The sequence below is a fragment of the Hyla sarda genome, chromosome 3, assembly GCF_029499605.1.
Source record: "Hyla sarda isolate aHylSar1 chromosome 3, aHylSar1.hap1, whole genome shotgun sequence".
Lineage (NCBI taxonomy): Eukaryota > Metazoa > Chordata > Amphibia > Anura > Hylidae > Hyla > Hyla sarda.
The window spans coordinates 203,516,047-203,537,749 of record NC_079191.1 but is presented as its reverse complement, the minus strand read 5'-3'; the positions used below and the strand labels follow the sequence as shown (position 1 = coordinate 203,537,749).

The window sequence follows — 21,703 nt, the reverse complement described above, 5'->3', positions numbered from 1 at the left end:
CACAAAGTATTCAAAATGACAATCAGTAAGTGTTTTAACCCTTTAGGTGTTTCACAGGAATAGCAGCAAAGTGAAGGAGAAAATTCACAATCTTTATTTTTTACATTCGCATGTTCTTGTAAACCCAATTTTTGAATTTTTACAAGGGGTAAAAGGAGAAAATGTATACTTATATTTTTAGCCCAATTTCTCTCGAGTAAGCACATACCTCATATGTCTATGTAAAGTGTTCGGCGGGCACAGTAGAGGGCTCAGAAGCGAAGGAGCGACAAGGGGATTTTGGAGAGTACGTTTTTCAGAAATGGTTTTTGGGGGGCATGTTGCATTTAGGAAGCCCCTATGGTGCCAGAACAGCAAAAATAACCCACATGGCATACCATTTTGGAAACTAGACCCCTTGGGGAACGTAAAAAGGAATAAAGTGAGCCTTAATACCCCACAGGTGTTTCACGACTTTTGCATATGTAAAAAAAATATTTTTTTTTTCACTAAAATGTGTGTTTCTCCCCAAATTTCAAATTTTTTCAAGGGTTAATAGCAGAAAATACCCCCCAAAATTTGTAACCCCATCTCTTCTGAGTATGGAGGTACCCCATAAGTTGGCATGAAGTGCATTACGGGCGAACTACAATGCTCCGAAGAGAAGGAGTGATATTTGACTTTTTGAGAGCAAATTTTGCTCGGGGGGCATGTCGCATTTAGGAAGCCCCTATGGTGTCAGAACAGCAAAAAAAAACACATGGCATACCATTTTGGAAACTAGACCCCTTGAGGAACGTAACAAGGAATAAAGTGGGCCTTAATACCCCACACGGGTTTCACGACTTTTGCATATGTAAAAAAAATATATATTTTTTTCACTAAAATGTGTGTTTCCCCCCAAATTTCACATTTTTGCAAGGGTTAATAGCAGAAAATACCCCCCAAAATTTTTAACCCCATCTCTTCTGAGTATGGAGGTACCCCATAAGTGGACCTGAAGTGCACTACGTGCGAACTACAATGCTCGGAAGAGGAGGCGCACCACTGAGCTTTTGGAAAGAGAATTCGTTTGGAATGGTAGTCAGGGGCCATGTGCATTTACAAAGCCCCCCCGTGGTGCCAGAACAGTGGACCCCCCCCCACATGTGACCCCATTTTGGAAACTACACCCCTCACAGAATTTAATAAGTAGTGCAGTGAGCATTTACACCCCACTGGCGTTTGACAGATCTTTGGGACAATGGGCTGTGCAAATGGAAAATTACATTTTTCATTTTCACGGATCACTGTTCCAAAAATCTGTCAGACACCTGTGGGGCGTAAATGCTCTGGTACCATGGGGGCTTTGTAAACACAAGTGGCCTTCAATTCCGGACAAATTTTCTCTTCAAAATCCCAATAGCGCTCCTTCTCTTCTGAGCATTGTAGTGCACCCATAGAGCACTTTACATTCACATATGGGGTATGCTCTTACTCAGAAGAAATTGGGTTACAAATTTTGGGGGGCTTTTTTTATTTTCCCTTGTGAAAATGAAAAATTTAGGGTGACACCAGCATTTTAGTGCAAAAAAATTTTTTTTTTCACTTTCCCATCCAACTTTAATGAAAATTTGTCAAACACCTGTGGGGTGTTATGGCTCACTATACCCCTCCTTACGTTCCGTGAGGGGTGTCGTTTCCAAAATGGGGTCACATGTCTGTATTTATTGTTTTGTGTTTATGTCAGAACCACTGTAAAATCAGCCACCCCTGTGCAAATCACCAATTTAGGCCTCAAATGTACATGGTGCGCTGTCACTCCTGAGCCTTGTTGTGCGTCCGCAGAGCATTTTACGCCCACATATGGGGTATCTCCGTACTCAGGAAAAATTGGGTTACAAATTTTGGGTGTCTTTTTTTCCTTTTACCTCCCGTGAAAATAAAAAGTAAAGGACAACACCAGCATGTTAGTGTAAAAAAAATTTTTTTTTTACACTAACAGGCTGGTGTAGACCCCAACTTTTCTTTTTCATAAGGGGTAAAAGGAAAAAAAGCCCCCAAAATTAGTAACGCAATTTCTCCCGATGTGGCACTAAACTGTTTCCTTGAAATACGACAGGGCTCCGAAGTGAGAGAGCGCCATGCGCATTTGAGGACTAAATTAGGGATTGCACAGGGGTGGACATAGGGGTATTCTACGCCAGTGATTCCCAAACAGGGTGTCTCCAGCTGTTGCTAAACTCCCAGCATGCCTGGACAGTCAGTGGCTGTCCGTAAATGCTGGGAGTTGTTGTTTTGCAACAGCTGGAGGCTCTGTTTTGGAAACACTGCCGTACAATACGTTTTTTATTTTTAATTAGGGGGACAGTGTAAGGGGGTGTATATGTTGTGTTTTACTCTTTATTATGTGTAAGTGTAGTGTAGTGTTTTTAGGGTACATTCACACTGGCGGGTTTACAGTGAATTTACTGCTAGGAGTTTGCGCTGCGGTGAAAAATTTGCCACAGCCCAAACTTGAAGCAGAAAACTTACTGTAAACCCGCCAGTGTGAATGTACCCTGTACGTTCACATGGGGGGGCAAACCTCCAGCTGTTTCAAAACTACAACTCTTAGCATGTACTGACAGACCGTGCATGCTGGGAGTTGTACTTTTGCAACAGCTGGAGGCACACTGGTTGGAAAACCTTCAGTTCGGTTCTGTTACCTAACTCAGTATTTTCCAACCAGTGTGCCTCCAGCTGTTGCAAAACTTCAACTCCCAGCATGTACTGATCGCCGAAAGGCATGCTGGGAGATGTAGTTATGCAACAGCTGGAGGGATCGCAACTACAACTCCCAGCATGCAGAGACAGCTGTTTGCTGTTTAGGCTTGCTGGGAGTTGCAGTTTTGCAACATCTGTAGAGCTATAGTTTAGAGACCCCTGCATAGTGGTCTCCAAACTGTAGACCTCCAGATGTTGCAAAACTACAACTCCCAGCATGCCCAGACAGCAAACTGCTGTCTGGGCATGCTGGGAGTTGTAGTTTTGCAAGATCTGGAGGTGCACAGTATAGAGATCACTTTGCAGTGGTCTCAAACTGTAGACCTCCAGCTGTTGCAAAACTGCAACTCCCAGCAAGCCTAAACAGCTCTCTGGGCATGCTGGGAGTTGTAGTTTTGCAACATCTGGAGGGTTACAGTTTAGAGACCACTAGAGTGGTCTCAGACTGTAGCCCTCCAGATGTTGCTAAGTAACTCACCGGCTTCCGTTGGATCCAGGGAGCTGCGTCGCGGTCCTCTTCTTCCGCCGATCGTCGCCCGCTGCCGCCGCTGATCGTCGCCGCTGCCGTCGCCGATGGGTAAGTGGATCTTCGGCGCCGGTCCCTGTCGGTTTCCCCGTCCTGCCCCGCCTATTGTGGGAGGGCAGGACGGGGAAACCGAAAGTAAACCCCTCCGCCCCCGATCTGCTATTGGTGGTCGCGTCTAGACCACCAATAGCAGAGATAGAAGGGGTGGCAACCCTGCCACCTCACTCCTATCGCTACAGGGGGATCGTGGGTGTCTAGGACACCCGCAATCCCCCTTCTTTTCCGGGTCACCGGGTCACCATAGACCCGCATGACCCGGAATCGGCGCAAATCTCAAGTGTGAATTCACTTGCGATTTGCGCCGATCGCCGACATGGGGGGGTCTAATGACCCCCCTGGGCATTTGCGCGGGGTGCCTGCTGATAGATATCAGCAGTCACCCCGGCGTGATCCCCGCCCGGCGCGCGGCGGGGACCGAAATTCCCACGGGCGTACAGGTACGCCCTTGGTCCTTAAGTACCAGGGAGCAAAGGCGTACCTGTACGCCCTTGGTCCTTAAGGGGTTAAGGACCAAGGACGTACCAGTACGTCCTTGGTTCTGCTCTCCTGATATAACGGGGGGTTACACAGTAACCCCGCGTCATATTACGGCGGGCCCAGCGTCATAGTGAAGCCGGGACCCACCTCTAATAGCGCGCAGCACCGATCGCGGCGCCGCGCGCTATTAACCCTCTAGCCGCTATTAACCCTTTATCGGCTAAAAGTGAAAGTTGCCGGCTAGCTCAGTCGAGCTGTTCGGGATAGCCGCGGCTAATCGCGGCATCCCGAACAGCTTACAGGACAGCGGGAGGGCCCCTACCTGCCTCCTCGCTGTCCGATCACCGAATGACTGCTCAGTACCTGAGATCCAGGCATGAGCAGTCATGCGGCAGAATCGTTGATCACTGGTTTCTCATGAGAAACCAGTGATCAATGATGAAGATCAGAGTGTGCAGTGTTATAGGTCCCTATGGGAGCTATAACACTGCAAAAAAAAAGTGAAAAAAAAGTGAATAAAGATCATTTAACTTCTCCCCTATTAAAAGTTTGAATCACCCCCCTTTTCCAATAAAAAAAAAAACACAGTGTAAATAAAAATTCCAAAGTCCAAAATAGTGCATTTTTGGTCACTTTTTATATCATTTAAAAATGAATAAAAAGCGATCAATAAGTCCTATCAATGCAAAAATGGTACCATTAAAAACTTCAGATCACGGCGCAAAAAAATGAGCCCTCATACCACCCCATACACGGAAAAATAAAAAGGTTATAGGGGTCAGAAGATGACAATTTTAAACGTATTAATTTTCCTGCATGAAGTTATGATTTTTTCCAGAAGTCCGACAAAATCAAACCTATATAAGTAGGGTATCATTTTAATCGTATGGACCTACAGAATAAAGATAAGGTGTCATTTTTACCGAAAAATGTACTACGTAGAAACGGAAGCCCCCAAAATTACAAAACTGCGGGTTTTTTTTTCAATTTTGTTGCACAATGATTTTTTTTCCGTTTCACCGTAGATTTTTGGGCAAAATGACTGACGTCATTACAAAGTAGAATTGGTGGCGCAAAAAATAAGCCATCATATGGATTTTTAGTTGCAAAATTGAAAGAGTTATGATTTTTTAAAGGCAAGGAGCAAAAACGAAAATGCAAAAACGGAAAAAAAAACAGTCCTTAAGGGGTTAATGTATTTTACAGGTATTTTACGTTATGCTAATAATTCACCTTGTTTTCAAAGTCAGGATTTATAGACAGAGTTGTAACATCATTTAGAACTGTCCCATCGTTCATTACATGATACACCATCAGACATGCTTCAGGAGTCCATGAACTTTGAGGAATCAGGGTAAGTGAAGTAGAGTTCTCAAGTCCAAAATAGACAATCTCTCCTCGAGAAACAATCTAAAACAAAGGGAAAATATGGTATCTTTTTACTCTTTATAATAGATTTCTTTAATCTAGCAATGAACAATAGTACAAGACTCAGTCAAAGTGTCATGTGATTTAAAATAGAATAGTATGTAGTGTAATCATAATGCCATAATTCTGTATAGGGTAATAACTGGCATTGCATTCATAAGGACTTGAGTACATGATTAGAGTTGAATTTTAAACGTTCCAAAGTTTTCCTGAAGCTTCAACAACAATACAAAGATGATCGGTGATGGGCTCAGTTATTTGTACTATTAAAATGCACAGTAGGAGACTACTGTAAGTAAGAGGTAAATGAGTTGTAAAATCTAACATTTACTAATAGGATAATGAAATTCAGAGCTGCCTTTCAATTTTTCATGAAAACTCTGTTAGGGCTTATTCACACAACATAATCTACTCCCAAAGATATTCGGGGTAGAGATTCCATCAGTAGCAGGTGCCAGCAAAAACAAGCCAGTGCTAGGACCACTCGGAAATGCACCATCTTCATAGACGGCAATGCATTTCCAAGTGCACTCCAAGCGGAGTCCTTGGCGGGAAAGTCAACTGCGGAAATTCTGTAATGTAAATGGTGCAGCAGAAAGGTATCGAAAGCAATGAAAGGCTACTGCACCATATTTTCCCCAGTGGAGCTCCAGAGCAAAGTTCCGCTTTGAAAATACGTAGCGTGAATGGGCCCTTACTCTTTAAGGTATCTAAAATCCAAAAATCTAAAATCATAATCTAAACTGTTACATTAGTTTAAAGCTGAGTATTTAAAAGTTGATAAGATTGAAATAATTTAAAGTGTACCTGTTGTTAACAAAAACTTTTTTTAAATAATGCACATAATACCATTAAATGTATATTTTTAATAAAAATTGGTTAAAATGTGTAGATTTTTGTCCATACAGCTATTGTCTGTGTGTCTCTGTGAGGAGCCAAATACAGGAAGTGTGGGTGGACAAGCAGGGCTCTGTACACTGAGGACAAGCAGGGCTCTGTACACTGAGGACAAGCAGGGCTCTGTACACTGAGGACAAGCAGGGAACGGTACACTGAGGACAAGCAGGGCTTTGTACACTAAGGAAAAGCAGGGCCCTGTACACTGAGGACAAGCAGGGCTCTGTACACTGAGGACAAGCAGGGCTCTGTACACTAAGGAAAAGCAGGGCTCTGTACACTGAGGTCAGGCAGGGCTCTGTACACTAAGGACAAGCAGGACTCTGTACACTAAGGAAAGCAGGGCTCTGTGCTCTGAGGACAAGCAGGGTTCTGTACACTGAGGACAAGCAGGGCTCTGTACACTGAGGACAAGCAGGGCACGGTACACTGAGGACAAGCAGGGCTCTGTGGACTGAGGACAAGCAGGGATCTGAACACTGAGGACAAGCAGGGCTCTGGACACTGAGGACAAGCAGGGCTCTATACACTGGGGACAAGCAGGGCTTTGTAGACTGAGGACAAGCAGGGCTCTGTGCGGTGAGGACAAGCAGGGTTCTGTGCATTGAGGACAAGCAGGACTTTGTAGACTGAGGACAAGCAGCGCTCTGAGCAGTGAGGACAAGCAGGGCTCTGTGCAGTGAGGACAAGCAGGGCTCTGTGCAGTGAGGACAAGCAGGGCTCTGTGCAGTGAGGACAAGCAGGGCTCTGTGCAGTGAGGACAAGCAGGGCTCTGTGCAATGAGGCTCTGTGATATGCTCCCGGCTCACACATCAGAATGATTGTCAAGCCAGGAGCCTGCACAGAGCACTGCTTGTCCTGCCCTCACTTCCTGTATTTGGACTCTTCAGAAAGACACACAGGTAGAAGCTGCAGGGACAAAATTTTATCATCAATGTATATACATATTAAAGTATTTTCTACATCATATCAAAAGTTTTTGTTAACTACAGGTACACTTTAATTATTAATTAGAATAAATTAATTATCTTTAAATTGGCACTCCAGTGGAAAACTTTTTTTTTTTAAATCAATTAGTGCCACAAAGTTAAACAGATTTGTAAATGACTTCTATAAAAAATTGTAATCCTTCCAGTACTTATCAGCTGCTGTATGTTCCAGAAGAAGCTCTCTGCTGACACCTTCGTCTATGTAAGGATCTGTCCAGAGTACACTGGGCTTCATATATCCAATCTCCCGGCGGGAAGCCGTTTCCTTTTTTTTACTGCACACCTCCGCAGCAATCTAACTCTGAGGAAGGTCCAGGGATTGGACCGAAACGTCAGAATCTGATGATTGTCTAATAAAATACTATCATTATTCTACTCCTGTTTGAGTGCCAAGTTTTTCTACTCTCCATTTATTTGTTCTGCGCCTCTCCAGGTGATGGAGCACAGAGCGAAGAAGGAAAAGGGACTGCATCGGATTGGGAAGGTGAATAGGGTTTTGATTGTTTTTTATATTGGGGGAAATTACCTTCCTACTAGGACATCCTGGAGAGGGAGAATTACCAATCTATACCTACTGGGGGCCTCTATCTACCTAGTGGGGACTTTTACCTAATAGATGTGACATTATCTATGTACTGGGTAAATCTACCTAATTGCAGATTAGTAAGTCTTTATCGTGGTCTGAGCCAGAAAAAAAGAGAAAACGAAAGATAATGACATGGTGTGGCCTCTTATACGGTCTGCAGAGCCTGTGTAGTGGTATTATTTTTATTTTTTAAACCCACTCCTTTAGAAAATCTGCATACGCCCATGATACATTGCATGCATTGTCATTCTCTAACACACATGGCCCAGGTTGAGGGGAATAATACTTTGTCTTGCCCCATGTACTGCCAACCCATGCTGCCCCACTGCCATCCAATCAATAGTCATAGTGATTGGCTAATCTCCCTTGGAACTTCCCTTGGAACTCAGAACCAAGCAGAAGCAGTGGGTGAAGCAGTGAGAAGTCTGCTGAACAGGAGCCACGGGGGGACTGAGGAAGATAAGTGTCACTAGTTTTCTGTTTTTATTTCATAGCCTACAAATTATAAAACAATAATTTCACTGAAATACATATTTAACCCCTGTCTATCTGTACATTAAAAACACTGACATTTTGTGTAGATTTATATTTGTGAAATAGCTGTTTAGCACACATGTGTTTTTGAATTGTTAGCCCTTATCTGCTCCATATATAGAAATGGTTCTGGGAAGTAGGGCTTGAACGGTTTATTCTATAAAGTTATGGCACTAAAACATAATGTAGCTTCAACTTATTTATATAGATTAGACATTAAACATATCAATGTTCACATTCAATGTTTGTTTAAGATCATAACAAATTACCAAATATTTTATTGCATCCACACTTGTGCTGCTCTTTATTTCAGTGGTAAATGGTTCTCCAACCTACAAAAATAAATAAACATGTTATTGGAAAAAAGAGATTATGGTGCCTTGATGTGTTCAGTTTTCAAAAGATTATCATAAGACATTATTAAGTTTTACAAATGTTTCACAAGAAAACACTATTTTCCATTAAAGAGAAATTGACAGGCTGTTCCCCCGCACTAAACCCATTACACTGGATTATAGCGTGGGTGAACAGGAATGAGGTATAACGTGCTTTAATTTGTCCTTCTGTTTTGAAGATATGACCCCAGTTGTTAGAATGATAATTTTGTTCAGTGCGCAATGGAGGCGGGAGTTGGCTTGCCAAGCTTGCCTGCCTCCGTCCCACATGCCGCGATTTGCCAACCCAACTTCTGCATATTCATTATTGTTAGATTAATGAATATGCATAAGACATTATTGCAAATATTTTAATTTTATATCACAATACATATCCTGCCATTAATTGGTACACATATTGAATAACTTGTTAAATAAATTTAGGTTTTACCTTTAAATTCTGGTTTGTACTCTCTATGTGAAGATACATTTTGTTTGGTGAGTAAAATACATCATCAACATCTATAGTATTTACACTGTCCAAAAACTCTGCCTGCAAAATAAAGTATAGAAATAGAAACATACAAAATTGCATAAAAGTTTATCATAAATATTTGTAACTAATAAATATTAAAGGAAAATGTAAATTGTTGGGTTTACTGCATATGGTTCTACCTGCTACCAGCTGCAAATGCATCAAAAATATTGCAATGAAGAGGACTTCTGGCTAAGCCCAAAAATGAGATGTTGCTATGATTAAAGGGGTACTCAGGCGCTAAGACATCTTATCCCCCTCCCATAGGCTTTCATTGAGGGGGCGGAGCGTGACATCACACAGGGGCGGGGCCGTGACATCACAATGCTCCGGCCCCCGTGATCGCCAGTAATCAGACCCGGAGCGAATGTGGGAATGATTGTGACAGGGTGCTGCCCCTTTAACCCCTTAACGACGCAGGACGTATATTTACGTCCTGCGCCGCCTCCCGCGATATGAAGCGGGATCGCGCCGCGATCCTGCATCATATAGCGTCGGTCCCGGCGCTCATCAACGGCCAGGACCCGTGGCTAATACCACACATCGCCGATCGCGGTGATGTGCGGTATTAACCCTTTAGAAGCGGCGGTCAAAGCTGACCGCCGCTTCTAAAGTGAAAGTGAAAGTGACCCGGCTGCTCAGTCGGGCTGTTCGGGACCGCAGCGGCGTCCCGAACAGCTGATCGGACACCGGGAGGGCCCTTACCTGCCTCCTCGGTGTCTGATCGGCGAATGACTGCTCCATGCCTGAGATCCAGGCAGGAGCAGTCAAGCGCAGATAATGCTGATCACAGGCGTGTTAACACACGCCTGTGATTTGTGTAAAAGATCAGTGTGTGCAGTGTTATAGGTCCCTATGGGACCTATAACACTGCAAAAATTTTTTTTAAAAAAGTGTTAATAAAGGTCATTTAACCCCTTCCCTAATAAAAGTTTGAATCACCCCCCTTTTCCCATAAGCAAAATAAAACAGTGTAAAAAAATAAATAAATAAATAAACATATGTGGTATCGCCGCGTGCGTAAATGTCCGAACTATAAAAATATATCACTAATTAAACCGTACGGTCAATGGCGTATGCGCAAAAAAATTATAAAGTCCAAAAAAGCGTATTTTGTTCACTTTTTATACCATTAAAAAATGAATAAAAAGTGATCAAAAAGTCTGATCAAAACAAAAATCATACCGATAAAAACTTAAGATCACAGTGCAAAAAATGAGTCCTCATACCGCCCTGTATGTGGAAAAATAAAAAAAGTTATAGGGGTCAGAAGATGAAATTTTTAAACGTATAAATGTTCCTGCATGTAGTTATGATTTTTTCCAGAAGTGCAACAAAATCAAACCTATATAAGTAGGGTATAATTTTAACCGTATGGACCTACAGAATAATGATAAGGTGTAATTTTTACCGAAATATGCACTGCGTAGAAACGGAAGCACCCAAAAGTTACAAAATGGCGTTTTTTTTTTCGATTTTGTCGCACAATGATTTTTGTTTTTGTTTCGCCATGCATTTTTGGGTAAAATGACTAATGTCACTGCAAATTAGAATTGGGGATGCAAAAAATAAGCCATAATATGGATTTTTAGGTGGAAAATTGAAAGGGTTATGATTTTTAAAAGGTAAGGAGGAAAAAACGAAAGTGCAAAAACTGAAAAACCCTGAGTCCTTAAGGGGTTAAATAACTTAGGATGCCCTAATTAGACACTTTTTTTTTTTTTTTTTTACAATTTCTTGATACGCCGTCCAGTTCCCAAAATATTCAAGTTTATAGTTTGTCCGACGATTTAGGGAATTAGTCAAATGGGTGTTAATTTAATGTTAATAATGGAAGTGACTACCAGATGATGAGGGGCATTATACAGTCAGGGGGGGGGGGTGCATTAGGCATACATGCTTTTTAATGTAAAACTGCATTGTAATTGCTAATTTTTTGTGTTAAATGGAAAGGGGGTAAAGAGGGGGGCTCTAAAAATGGTGGGCCCAAGGTACTCCAGTCCAACACTTTCCATACCCACCTCACTACTGCAGCCATTCACCTACCTCAGTGGTCTCCTACCATATACTGCTGAGGTCAATGATTGGCTGTAGCAGTGACTAGAGAATATGGGGATGTCACTGTTGTAGCCACGTAAACAGAGCCTGATGTGGAGGGCCAGAACTGCACCACTGAATATGACATGGACAGGGGAGTTGTGCTTATATTTTTGTTTTAGCACAATGACCAGTAGTAGTAACCATTTTTTCTACTTTGAAAAACCATTTTCCATGTGGACATAGTAAATAAGCATCACAAAATTAAGCCTCGGCAAAGAGTGTCTTTTCTAGTGGAGAACTTAACTTGTCTGCACTTCACATGGATTTTAAAAAGCCCCATGCAATGTTTTACCCAACCCCATGATCATGCTGTTATCATGGTCCCTTTATATGATGAGGTTTCCAAAAATACCTGAATGTATGTGATGTTCTCGAAAAGGTGAGGATATTGGGATGTCAAAACTATGTGCAGTCTAGCTAGTTCATCAAGGTAAAAACAGATCCATATGCATTATTAATATCACATTGTTTCTGTATTCAACTATATACAGACATGGGGAAAAATTTTTACTCTTCCGCCCTTCCATTAAGGACAGAGAAACCTGAATGTTCCCTAAAATAAAAACTGACAAAAGTAATAATGATTAAAAATTGTGGGTCAACAGAATCACACAAAAAAAAAAAAATTATGAAACTGACTGGACAAAAAAGATGGTACCCTGGATTTAATATTTTGTTGTACAACCTTTTGAGGCTGTCAATACAGGAAAGGAACTCTCAATGAGACTTCTGCTCTTGTCTACAAGTATCTAGGCCCTACTCCTTATAAGCAAACTGCTTAAGCCGTCTCAGGTACAAAGAGTACCTTTTCCAGACTACATGTTTTGTTGAAAAAACTAACTAGAGCTTTTTGGCATGTAAGATCAGCTCTATGTCCACAAATGCAAAAATGAAGCATACAAAGAAAATAACACTGGTACCTACTGTGAAGCATGGAGGAGGCTTAGTTATGTTTTGGGGTTACTTTGCTGCAACTCGGACAGGCTGCCTGGAATCCGTACAGGATACATTTAAATATCAAGACTATCAAGGCATTCTGGAGTGAAATGGTTGCCCAGTGTCAGGAAGCTTGGTTATAGTCGCAGTCCATGGGTTTTCCAACAGGATAATGACCTAAAACACACAGCTAAAAACACCCAAGAATGGATAAAAGCAAAACATTGGACTATTCTGAAGTGGCCTTTTATGAACTCTCATCTGAATCCTATTGAACATAACTGGAAGGAGCTGAAACATTGTATTGAGGATATGGCACACTTCACACCTGAGACAGCGGAAGCAGTATCTTATGAAGAGGGGGCCAAGATACCTGTAGACAAGTGCAAAAGTCTCATTGAGAGTTACAGAAATCACTTGCTTGCAGTGATTGCCTCAAAATGTTATACAATAACATATTAAGTCCAGGGTACCATCATTTTTGTCCAGGTCAGTTTCATTATTTTGTTTTTCAAAATGATTCTGTAGAACCACAATTCAAAAGCAATGTCTGATTTTCATCAGCTAATTTTCAGCAAATTTGTTTACATTATCACCATTGTCAGTTTCATGCTATTTCAGGAGCATTGTGGGTTTTTCTGTCTTTTTCAGAAGAATACTAACGATTTTGTCCATGTTTGTATGTATATAAAACAATAGACATATCACATAACTGTAAAAATGATTCACACCTTGATCTTTAGATGGACTGTGTCAGCATATAAAGGGATTTCAATTTTAATTTCACTGTTTTCAGGAATAAAATAAGTGGAAAGTTGTTGAAGTTCTATATTCTTTTCTTCATCTAACATCGAATTTAACATTCCATCTGTAAGATACATTTTAGACTGGGTAACTGTCACAGAAACTTCATTCCTTCTTTCTTTTTCAGTCAGATCTCTGCCATCGTATCTCCGCATCTTAAGCTAAAATAACCAATTAAGAAAAATATACAAAAAGAGATTAGCAAAATGAAGAAAGCTTTCAAATCTTGAAACCATTTTACTCTGCATACAAACTAAAGCTACGCTCCTGCTGTTTGTTTACCATTGTGAAGTGCTGTCACGCTGATTTTATCTCCTGGCCACCTAACCATTAGCACCATCTTGGGAAAGCTTGCTTTTATATTTTCAGTGCCATTCAAAAAATACAAACTTCATCTAACTAGGGTTATCAATATTTCTGGGTGCAACAAAAGAAGAAGATCTCCAAATTCCTTAAGGGGAACTTAATTGCAGAAGTACGTAAAAAAATTGGGTTTTCCTTTATTCCTCCATCAGGTATGTAGTGTTTAAAGTGGTAAAAAAAACTTTTTTTTTTTTTTATCAATTCGTGCCAGAAAGTTAAACAGATTTGTAAATTACTTCTATTAAAAAATCTTAATTCTTCCAGTACTTTTTAGGGGCTATATACTACAAAGGAAATGCTTTACTTTTTAAATTTCTCTGATATCATGACCACAGTGCTTTCTGCTGACCTCTGCTGTCTATTTTTGGAACTGTCCAGAGCAGGAGAAAATCCCCATAGCAAACATATGCTGCTCTGGAAAGTTCCTAAAATGGAAAGCAGAGGTCAGCAGAGAGCACTGTGGTCATGACTTCAGAGAAATCTAAAAAGTAAAGCATTTCCTCTGTAGTATACAGCCCCTAAAAAGTACTGGAAGGATTAAGATTTTTTAATAGAAGTAATTTACAAATCTGTTTAACTTTCTGGCACCAGTTGATAAAAAAAAAAAATAAACTTTTCCATGGGAGTACACCTTTAACCCCTTAAGGACCGAGCCCTTTTTCACCTTAAGGACCGGAGCGTTTTTTGCAATTCTGACCACTGTCACTTTAAACATTTATAACTCTGGAATGCTTTTAGTTATCATTCTGATTCCGAGATTGTTTTTTCGTGACATATTCTACTTTAACTTAGTGGTAAAATTTTATGGTAACTTGCATCCTTTCTTGGTGAAAAATCCCCAAATTTGATGAAAAAAATGAAAATTTTGCATTTTTCTAACTTTGAAGCTCTCTGCTTGTAAGGAAAATGGATATTCAAAATAATTTTTTTTTGGGTTCACATATACAATATGTCTACTTTATGTTTGCATCATAAAATTTATGAGTTTTTACTTTTGGAAGACACCAGAGGGCTTCAAAGTTCAGCAGCAATTTTGAAATTTTTCACAAAATTTTAAAACTCGCTATTTTTCATGGACCAGTTCAGGTTTGAAGTGGATTTGAAGGGTCTTCATATTAGAAATACCCCATAAAAGACCCCATTATAAAAACTACACCCCCCAAAGTATTCAAAATGACATTCAGTAAGTGTATTAACCCTTTAGGTGTTTCACAGGAATAGCAGCAAAGTGAAGGAGAAAATTCAAAATCTTAATTTTTTACACTCGTATGTTCTTGTAGACCCAATTTTTGAATTTTTGCAAGGGGTAAAAAGGAGAAAATTTTTACTTGTATTTGAAACCCAATTTCTCTCGAGTAAGCACATACCTCATATGTCTATGTTAATTGTTTGGCGGGCGCAGTAGAGGGCTCAGAAGGGAAGGAGCGACAAATGGTTTTTGGGGGGCATGTCACTTTAGGAAGCCCCTATGGTGCCAGGACAGCAAAAATAAACCCACATGGCATACCATTTTGGAAACTAGACCCCTCAGGGAATGTAACAAGGGGTAAAGTGAACCTTAATACCCCACAGGTGTTTCACGACTTTTGCATATGTAAAAAAAAGATTTTTTTTTTACCTAAAATGCTTGATTTTCCCAAAATTTTACATTTTTAAAAAGTGTAATAGCAGAAAATAACCCCCCAAAATTTGAAGCCCAATTTCTCCCGATTCAGAAAACACCCCATATGGGGGTGAAAATTGCTCTGCTGGCGCACTACAGATCTCAGAAGAGAAGGAGTCACATTTGGCTTTTTGAAAGCAAATTTTGCTCTGGGGGCATGCCGCATTTAGGAAGCCCCTATGGTGCCAGGACAGCAAAAAAACACACATGGCATACCATTTTGGAAACTAGACCCCTCAGGGAACGTAACAAGAGGTAAAGTGAACCTTAATACCCCACAGGTGCTTCACGACTTTTGCATATGTAAAAAAAATTATTATTTTTTTACCTAAAATGCTTGGTTTCCCAAAAATTTGACATTTTTAAAAAGTGTAATAGCAGAAAATACCCCCCAAAATTTGAAGCCCAATTTCTCCCGATTCAGAAAACACCCCATATGGGGGTGAAAAGTGCTCTGCTGGCGCACTACAGGTCTCAGAAGAGAAGGAGTCACATTTGGCTTTTTGAAAGCAAATTTTGCTCTGGGGGCATGCCGCCTTTAGGAAGCCCCTATGGTGCCAGGACAGCAAAAAAACACACATGGCATACCATTTTGGAAACTAGACCCCTCAGGGAACGTAACAAGAGGTAAAGTGAACCTTAATACCCCACAGGTGCTTCACGACTTTTGCATATGTAAAAAAAATTATAATTTTTTTACCTAAAATGCTTGGTTTCCCAAAAATTTGACATTTTTAAAAAGTGTAATAGCAGAAAATACCCCCCAAAATTTGAAGCCCAATTTCTCCCGATTCAGAAAACACCCCATATGGGGGTGAAAAGTGCTCTGCTGGCGCACTACAGGTCTCAGAAGAGAAGGAGTCACATTTGGCTTTTTGAAAGCAAATTTTGCTATGGGGGCATGCCGCATTTAGGAAGCCCCTATGGTGCCAGGACAGCAAAAAAAAAACACATGGCATACCATTTTGGAAACTAGACCCCTCGGGGAACGTAACAAGGGGTTAAGTGAACCTTTATACCCCACAGGTGTTTCATGACTTTTGTATATGTAAAAAAAAAAAAAAAATTTTACCTAAAATGCTTGTTTTCCCAAAAATTTTACATTTTTAAAAAGGGTAAAAGCAGAAAATATCCCCCAAAATTTGAAGCCCAATTTCTCCCGAGTACGGCGATACCCCATATGTGTCCCTAAACTGTTGCCTTGAAATACGACAGGGCTCCAAAGTGAGAGTGCCATGCGCATTTGAAGCCTAAATTAGGGATTGCATAGGGGTGGACATAGTGGAATTCTACGCCAGTGATTCCCAAACAGGGTGCATCCAGCTGTTGTAAAACTCCCAGCATGCCTGGACAGTCAGTGGCTATCTGGCAATACTGGGAGTAGTTGTTTTGCAACAGCTGGAGGCTCCGTTCTGGAAACAGTGGCGTACCAGACGTTTTTCATTTTTATTGGGGAGGGGAGGGGGGCTGTGTAAGGGTATGTGTATATGTAGTGTTTTTAACTTTTTATTTTATTTTGTGGTAGTGTAGTGTAGTGTTTTTAGGGTACAGTCGCACGGGCGGGGGGTTCACAGTAGTTTCTCGCTGGCAGTTTGAGCAGCGACAGAAAATTTGCTGCAGCTCAAACTTGCAGCCGGATACTTACTGTAATCCTCCGCCCATGTGAGTGTACCCTGTACGTTCACATTGGGGGGGGGGAACATCCAGCTGTTGCAAAACTACAACTCCCAGCATGGACGGTCTATCAGTGCATGCTGGGAGTTGTAGTTTTGCAACCGCTGGAGGCTCCGTTTTGGAAACAGTGACGTACCAGACGTTTTTCATTTTTATTGGGGAGGGGAGGGGGGCTGTGTAGGGGTATGTGTATATGTAGTGTTATTTACTTTTTATTTTATTTTGTGGTAGTGTAGTGTAGTGTTTTTAGGGTACAGTCGCAAGGGCGGGGGGTTCACAGTAGTTTCTCGCTGGCAGTTTGAGCAGCGGCAGAAAATTTGCTGCAGCTCAAACTTGCAGCTGGATACTTACTGTAATCCTCCGCCTATGTGAGTGTACCCTGTACGTTCACATTGGGGGGGGGGGGGAAACATCCAGCTGTTGCAAAACTACAACTCCCAGCATGTACGGTCTATCAGTGCATGCTGGGAGTTGTAGTTTTGCAACAGCTGGAGACACACAGGTTGTGAAACACCGAGTTTGGTAACAAACTCAGTGTTTTGCAACCAATGTGCCTTCAGCTGTTGCAAAAGCTACAACCCCCAGCATGTACGGACAGCGGAAGGGCATGCTGGGTCTTGTAGTTATGCAACAGCCGGAGGCATACTACATTGGCTGGGGATGCTGGGGATTGTAATTATGCAATAGCTGGAGACACACTGGTTTACTACTTAACTCAGTGTGCCTTCAGCTGTTGCAAAACTACAACTCTCAGCAGTCACCGACAGCCAACGGGCATGCTAGGAGTTGTAGTTATGCAACCACCAGATGCACCACTACAACTCCCAGCATGCACTTTAGCTGATTGTGCAAGCTGGGAGTTGTAGTTACACAACAGCTGAAGGTACACTTTTCCATAGAAAGAATGTGCCTCCAGCTGTTGCAAAACTACAAGTCCCAGCATGCCCATAAGGGCATGCTGGGAGTTGTGGTGGTCTGCCTCCTGCTGTTGCATAACTACAGCTCCCAGCATGCCCTTGTTGCATGCTGGGAGCTGTTGCTAAGCAACAGCAGGAGGCTGTCACTCACCTCCAACGATCCACACTGCAGGACTGTCCCTCGCCGCCGTCGCTCCTGGGGCCCCGATCCCAACAGGGCCGCCGGGGATCGGGGTCCCCAGCACCCGGGGTCGTCTTCCCGCACCCGCTCACGTCCTACAGAAGAGGGGCGGAGCGGGTTGCGGCAGTGACACCAGCAGCAGGCGCCCTGATTGGTCGGCCGGTAATCCGGCCGACGAATCAGGGCGATCGTGAGGTGGCACCAGTGCCACCTCACTCCTGCAGGCTCTGGCAGAGACGGCCCCGATCAGCCAGTAATTCCGGGTCATCCGATTGACTCGGAATCCGCCGCAGATCGCTGGACTGAATTGTCCAGCGATCTGCGGCAATCGCCGACATGGGGGGACATAATGACCCCCCTGGGCGATATGCCAGGATGCCTGCTGAACGATTTCAGCAGGCATCCGGCCCCGGCTCCCCTCCGGCTAACGGTGGGGGCCGGAAATGCTCAGGGCGTATCCATACGCCCTCGGTCCTTAAGGACTTGGAAACGGGGGCGTATGGATACGCCCTATGTCCTTAAGGGGTTAAAGGGGTGCTCTGGGTAAGTTAAGAAAAATAAAAATGCCCCAAAGCCACCACAATAAATGTTCTGTGTCCCCTGTAGTTATCCTTGTGGTCCCTGAAGTCTCCTTAATATTCTTTTTTCTTGCTTGCAGCCCAGACTACAACTCCCAGCAGTCAGTGCAGCTCTGTGTAAGGGCTGCCAGCTTTTGCTATCTATGTGCATGCTGTGTTGTCAGCAGCACACACTTTACATGTCTTTTCTTTCAAACTATCCTTCACCCAAGCAATAAATCATGATATTATCTGAATGGCAGCAGTCAGTGATTAGATCTACAGCAGACAAAGAGCAGCATTATGTGCTGAGGAGACACTGGGCTTTTCTCCCGGCAAGATCCTCACGCGGGGGGAGGGAGAGGGAAGTCGTGGCTGTGAAGCCAGACAAGACAGAAATCACATGGTGTTTGTCTTCCAAGAAGGTGTGGGCTAGTCTCAGTGAGGGCTTTGCACACAGACATGGTAGATTTGATAATGATGTCTTTCTCTCATTGAAAGAGGGAAACTGCTCTATATAGCTACTGAATGAAATTTAGACAAATAAATTAATTAGTGAGAGGGACAGGGTGGGCTATAGTTTTAGTTTCCCTGAGTACCTCTTTAATTCCCTGAAAAATAAAAAAATAAAAAGTCCCATAGAGAGATTGAATGGATTAATAAAAGAAAACCAAATTTTTTGAAAGTATATCTGAAGTGCTGCTTCCTTACTTGATGATATTGATATATGGTAGGTGTCTATGTGAAAATATAGTATGTATATTTAATGCAGGATTAAATACTATGTCCACGTCTGGAACTATTTGTCATTGCTTTAATGCATATAACAAAAAAATTAAGGGAACTTTGTGCATAGTCAAGATTAAAATCTTCCCATGTTATGTCTCTTTAGCTCTCTTTGAGACAGATCTGTGTGCATTAAAAGACATAGACACATTTGCACTTACTGTTCATTTGTTTCCAAAATACAAAATTAAACAACTTTCTAAATGTTCCTAACAATCTTGCTGCTCCACCTCTCTCTTTTCTCAGTGTTAGGACGCTTTCACAGGGCAGAATTTTGCATCAATGTATGTAAGCCAAAACCCTGAATGGGACAGAAAAAATAATATAATGAAAAGATTTATATATATATGTTTATATGTTGGACCACCCCTGCTTTTGGCTTACAAATGCCAATGAAAAATACTGACCAAATAAGTGCTATGTGAAAGCAACCTTAGAGATATATTAGCAGGTGGTGAAAGTTGTACAGCAGTTCAAAGTTTGGATAGTTGGTAGAGTAGAGATGAGCAAACTTTTGAAAAATTCTACTCAGCCGATTCGCTAAATTATTTGAAAAAATTTGGTTTGATCCGAATTTATTTGTGTCAAATCAATATTAAAAATGGCTATTTCTGGACTACACAGAGCCTCAATAAGGGTGTAGAACACGTTGCTTTGTTCTAACATGCAAATGGAGTGTGCTGGGGTAGTGAAATAATACTGTTATTCAGAATGACATGCAGATTACAGGCATCACTATTAGAATTACTGCCGCAGAGTGGCACAATGACAGAGCCTGGAGGTGGCATCAGTATGAGGAGACCATATAGTGGCTGAATGAAACAGCGTGGAGGTATTGGCAGCATGAGGAGACCAATCAGTGGCTATATAAAACAGCGTGGAGGTGTTGGCAGCATGAGGAGACCATATAGTGGCTAAATGACACAGCGTGGAGGTGTTGGCAGCATGAGGAGACCATATAGTGGCTGCATGACACAGCGTGGAGGTGTTGGCAGCATGAGGAGACCATATAGTGGCTGAATGACAGAGCTTGGATGTGGCTGAAGCATGAGGAGACCATATAGTGTCTGAATGACACAGCGTGGAGGTGTTGGCAGAATGAGGAGACCATATAGTTGCTAAATGACACCGCGTGGAGGTGTTGGCAGCATGAGGAGACCATATAATAGCTGAATGACACAGCTTGGATGTGGCTGAAGCCTGAGCAGACATGATAGTGTCTGAATGGCACAGCCTGGAGTTGGCAGCAGCATCAATAGACACTAGGGCTTCACAATCCCTAAGATTAAAAGTTGAATTTTGAAATTTAAATTGAAGATTTAGGGTAGCTAGTGCTACCATAACAAAAATTTAGGCCCAGACCCAGGCCCAGCAGCATCATTAAACCATATATTGGCTGAATGACACAGCCTGGAGTTGGATGAAACATGAGGAGATCATATAGTGTCTGAATGGCACAGCCTGGAGTTGGCAGCAGCATAAATAAACATTAGGGCTTCACAATCCCTAAGATTAAAAGATTAATTTTGAAATTTAAATTGAAGATTTAAGGTAGCCAGTGCTTCAATAAAAATTTTTTTAGGCCCAGACCCAAGCCCAGCAGCAACAGCAAACCATATATTGACTGAATGACACAGCCTGGAGTTGGATGAAGTATGAGGAGACCATATAGTGTCTGAATGGCACAGCCTGGAGTTGGCGGCAGCATGAATAGACACTAGGGCTTCACAATCACTAAGATTAAAAGATGAATTTTGAAATTTAAATTGAAGATTTAAGGGAGCTAGTGTTACCATAAATTTTTTTTAGGCCCAGACCCAGGCCCAGCAGCATCAGCAAACCATATATTGGCTGAATGACACAGCCTGGAGTTTGCTGAAGCATCAGGAGACCATATAGTGTCTGAATTGCAGGCCTGGAGTTGGCAGCAGCATGAGTATGCACCAGGGCTTCATAATCTCCTAAGATTAAAAGATGAATTTTGAAATTTAAATTGAAGATTTAGGGTAGCTAGTGCTACCATAAAAAATTTTTAGGACCAGACCCAGGCCCAGCAGCATCAGTAAACCATATATTGGCTAAATGACACAGCCTGGAGTTGGCTGAAGCATGAGGAGACCATATAGTGTCTGAATGGCATAGCCTGGAATTGGCAGCAGCATGAGGAGACGCTAGGGCTTCACAATCCCTAAGATTAAAATAAGTATTTTGAAATTTAAATTGAAGATTTAGGGTAGCTAGTGTTACCATAAACATTTTTTGGGCCCAGACCCAGGCCCAGCAGCATCAGTAATCCATATATTGGCTGAATGACACAGCCTGGAGTTGGCTGAAGCATGAGGAGACCATATAGTGTCTGAATGACACAGCCTGGAGTTGGCAGAAGCATGAGGAGACATTGAAATTTAAGATTTTTAAATAGAAATTTAAGACTTTTAAATAGAAATTGAGGATTTTGAAATTGAAACTTCATCTCCCAAGTGTTAGTGTCCTGGCCCGGCATGTGGGTACAAAGGACCAAATCTAACAAGGAGTCACATGTCACAGGGCAGCACAATGACAGAGCCTGGAGGTGGCATTAGTATGAGGAGA

At 42.0% G+C, this 21,703-nt stretch overlaps 1 protein-coding gene across 8 annotated transcripts in view; it reads right to left on the bottom strand.

Annotated features, from left to right (window-relative positions):
- LOC130362027 (CD109 antigen-like) overlaps window positions 1-21,703 on the bottom strand; it is a 193,585-nt gene that overhangs the window by 108,202 nt on the left and 63,680 nt on the right. For all 8 annotated transcript variants that reach the window (XR_008891248.1, XM_056565874.1, XM_056565875.1 and 5 more), the window contains 4 exons: window positions 12,898-13,131; window positions 9,047-9,148; window positions 8,491-8,553; window positions 5,021-5,197 (listed from right to left, as the gene is read on the bottom strand). Coding sequence is in view for 7 of the 8 variants with exons in the window: in XM_056565874.1 (XP_056421849.1) it covers window positions 5,021-5,197; window positions 8,491-8,553; window positions 9,047-9,148; window positions 12,898-13,131 (576 nt within the window). In the remaining variant the exon portion in view is untranslated. The remainder of the gene's footprint in view (window positions 1-5,020; window positions 5,198-8,490; window positions 8,554-9,046; window positions 9,149-12,897; window positions 13,132-21,703) is intronic.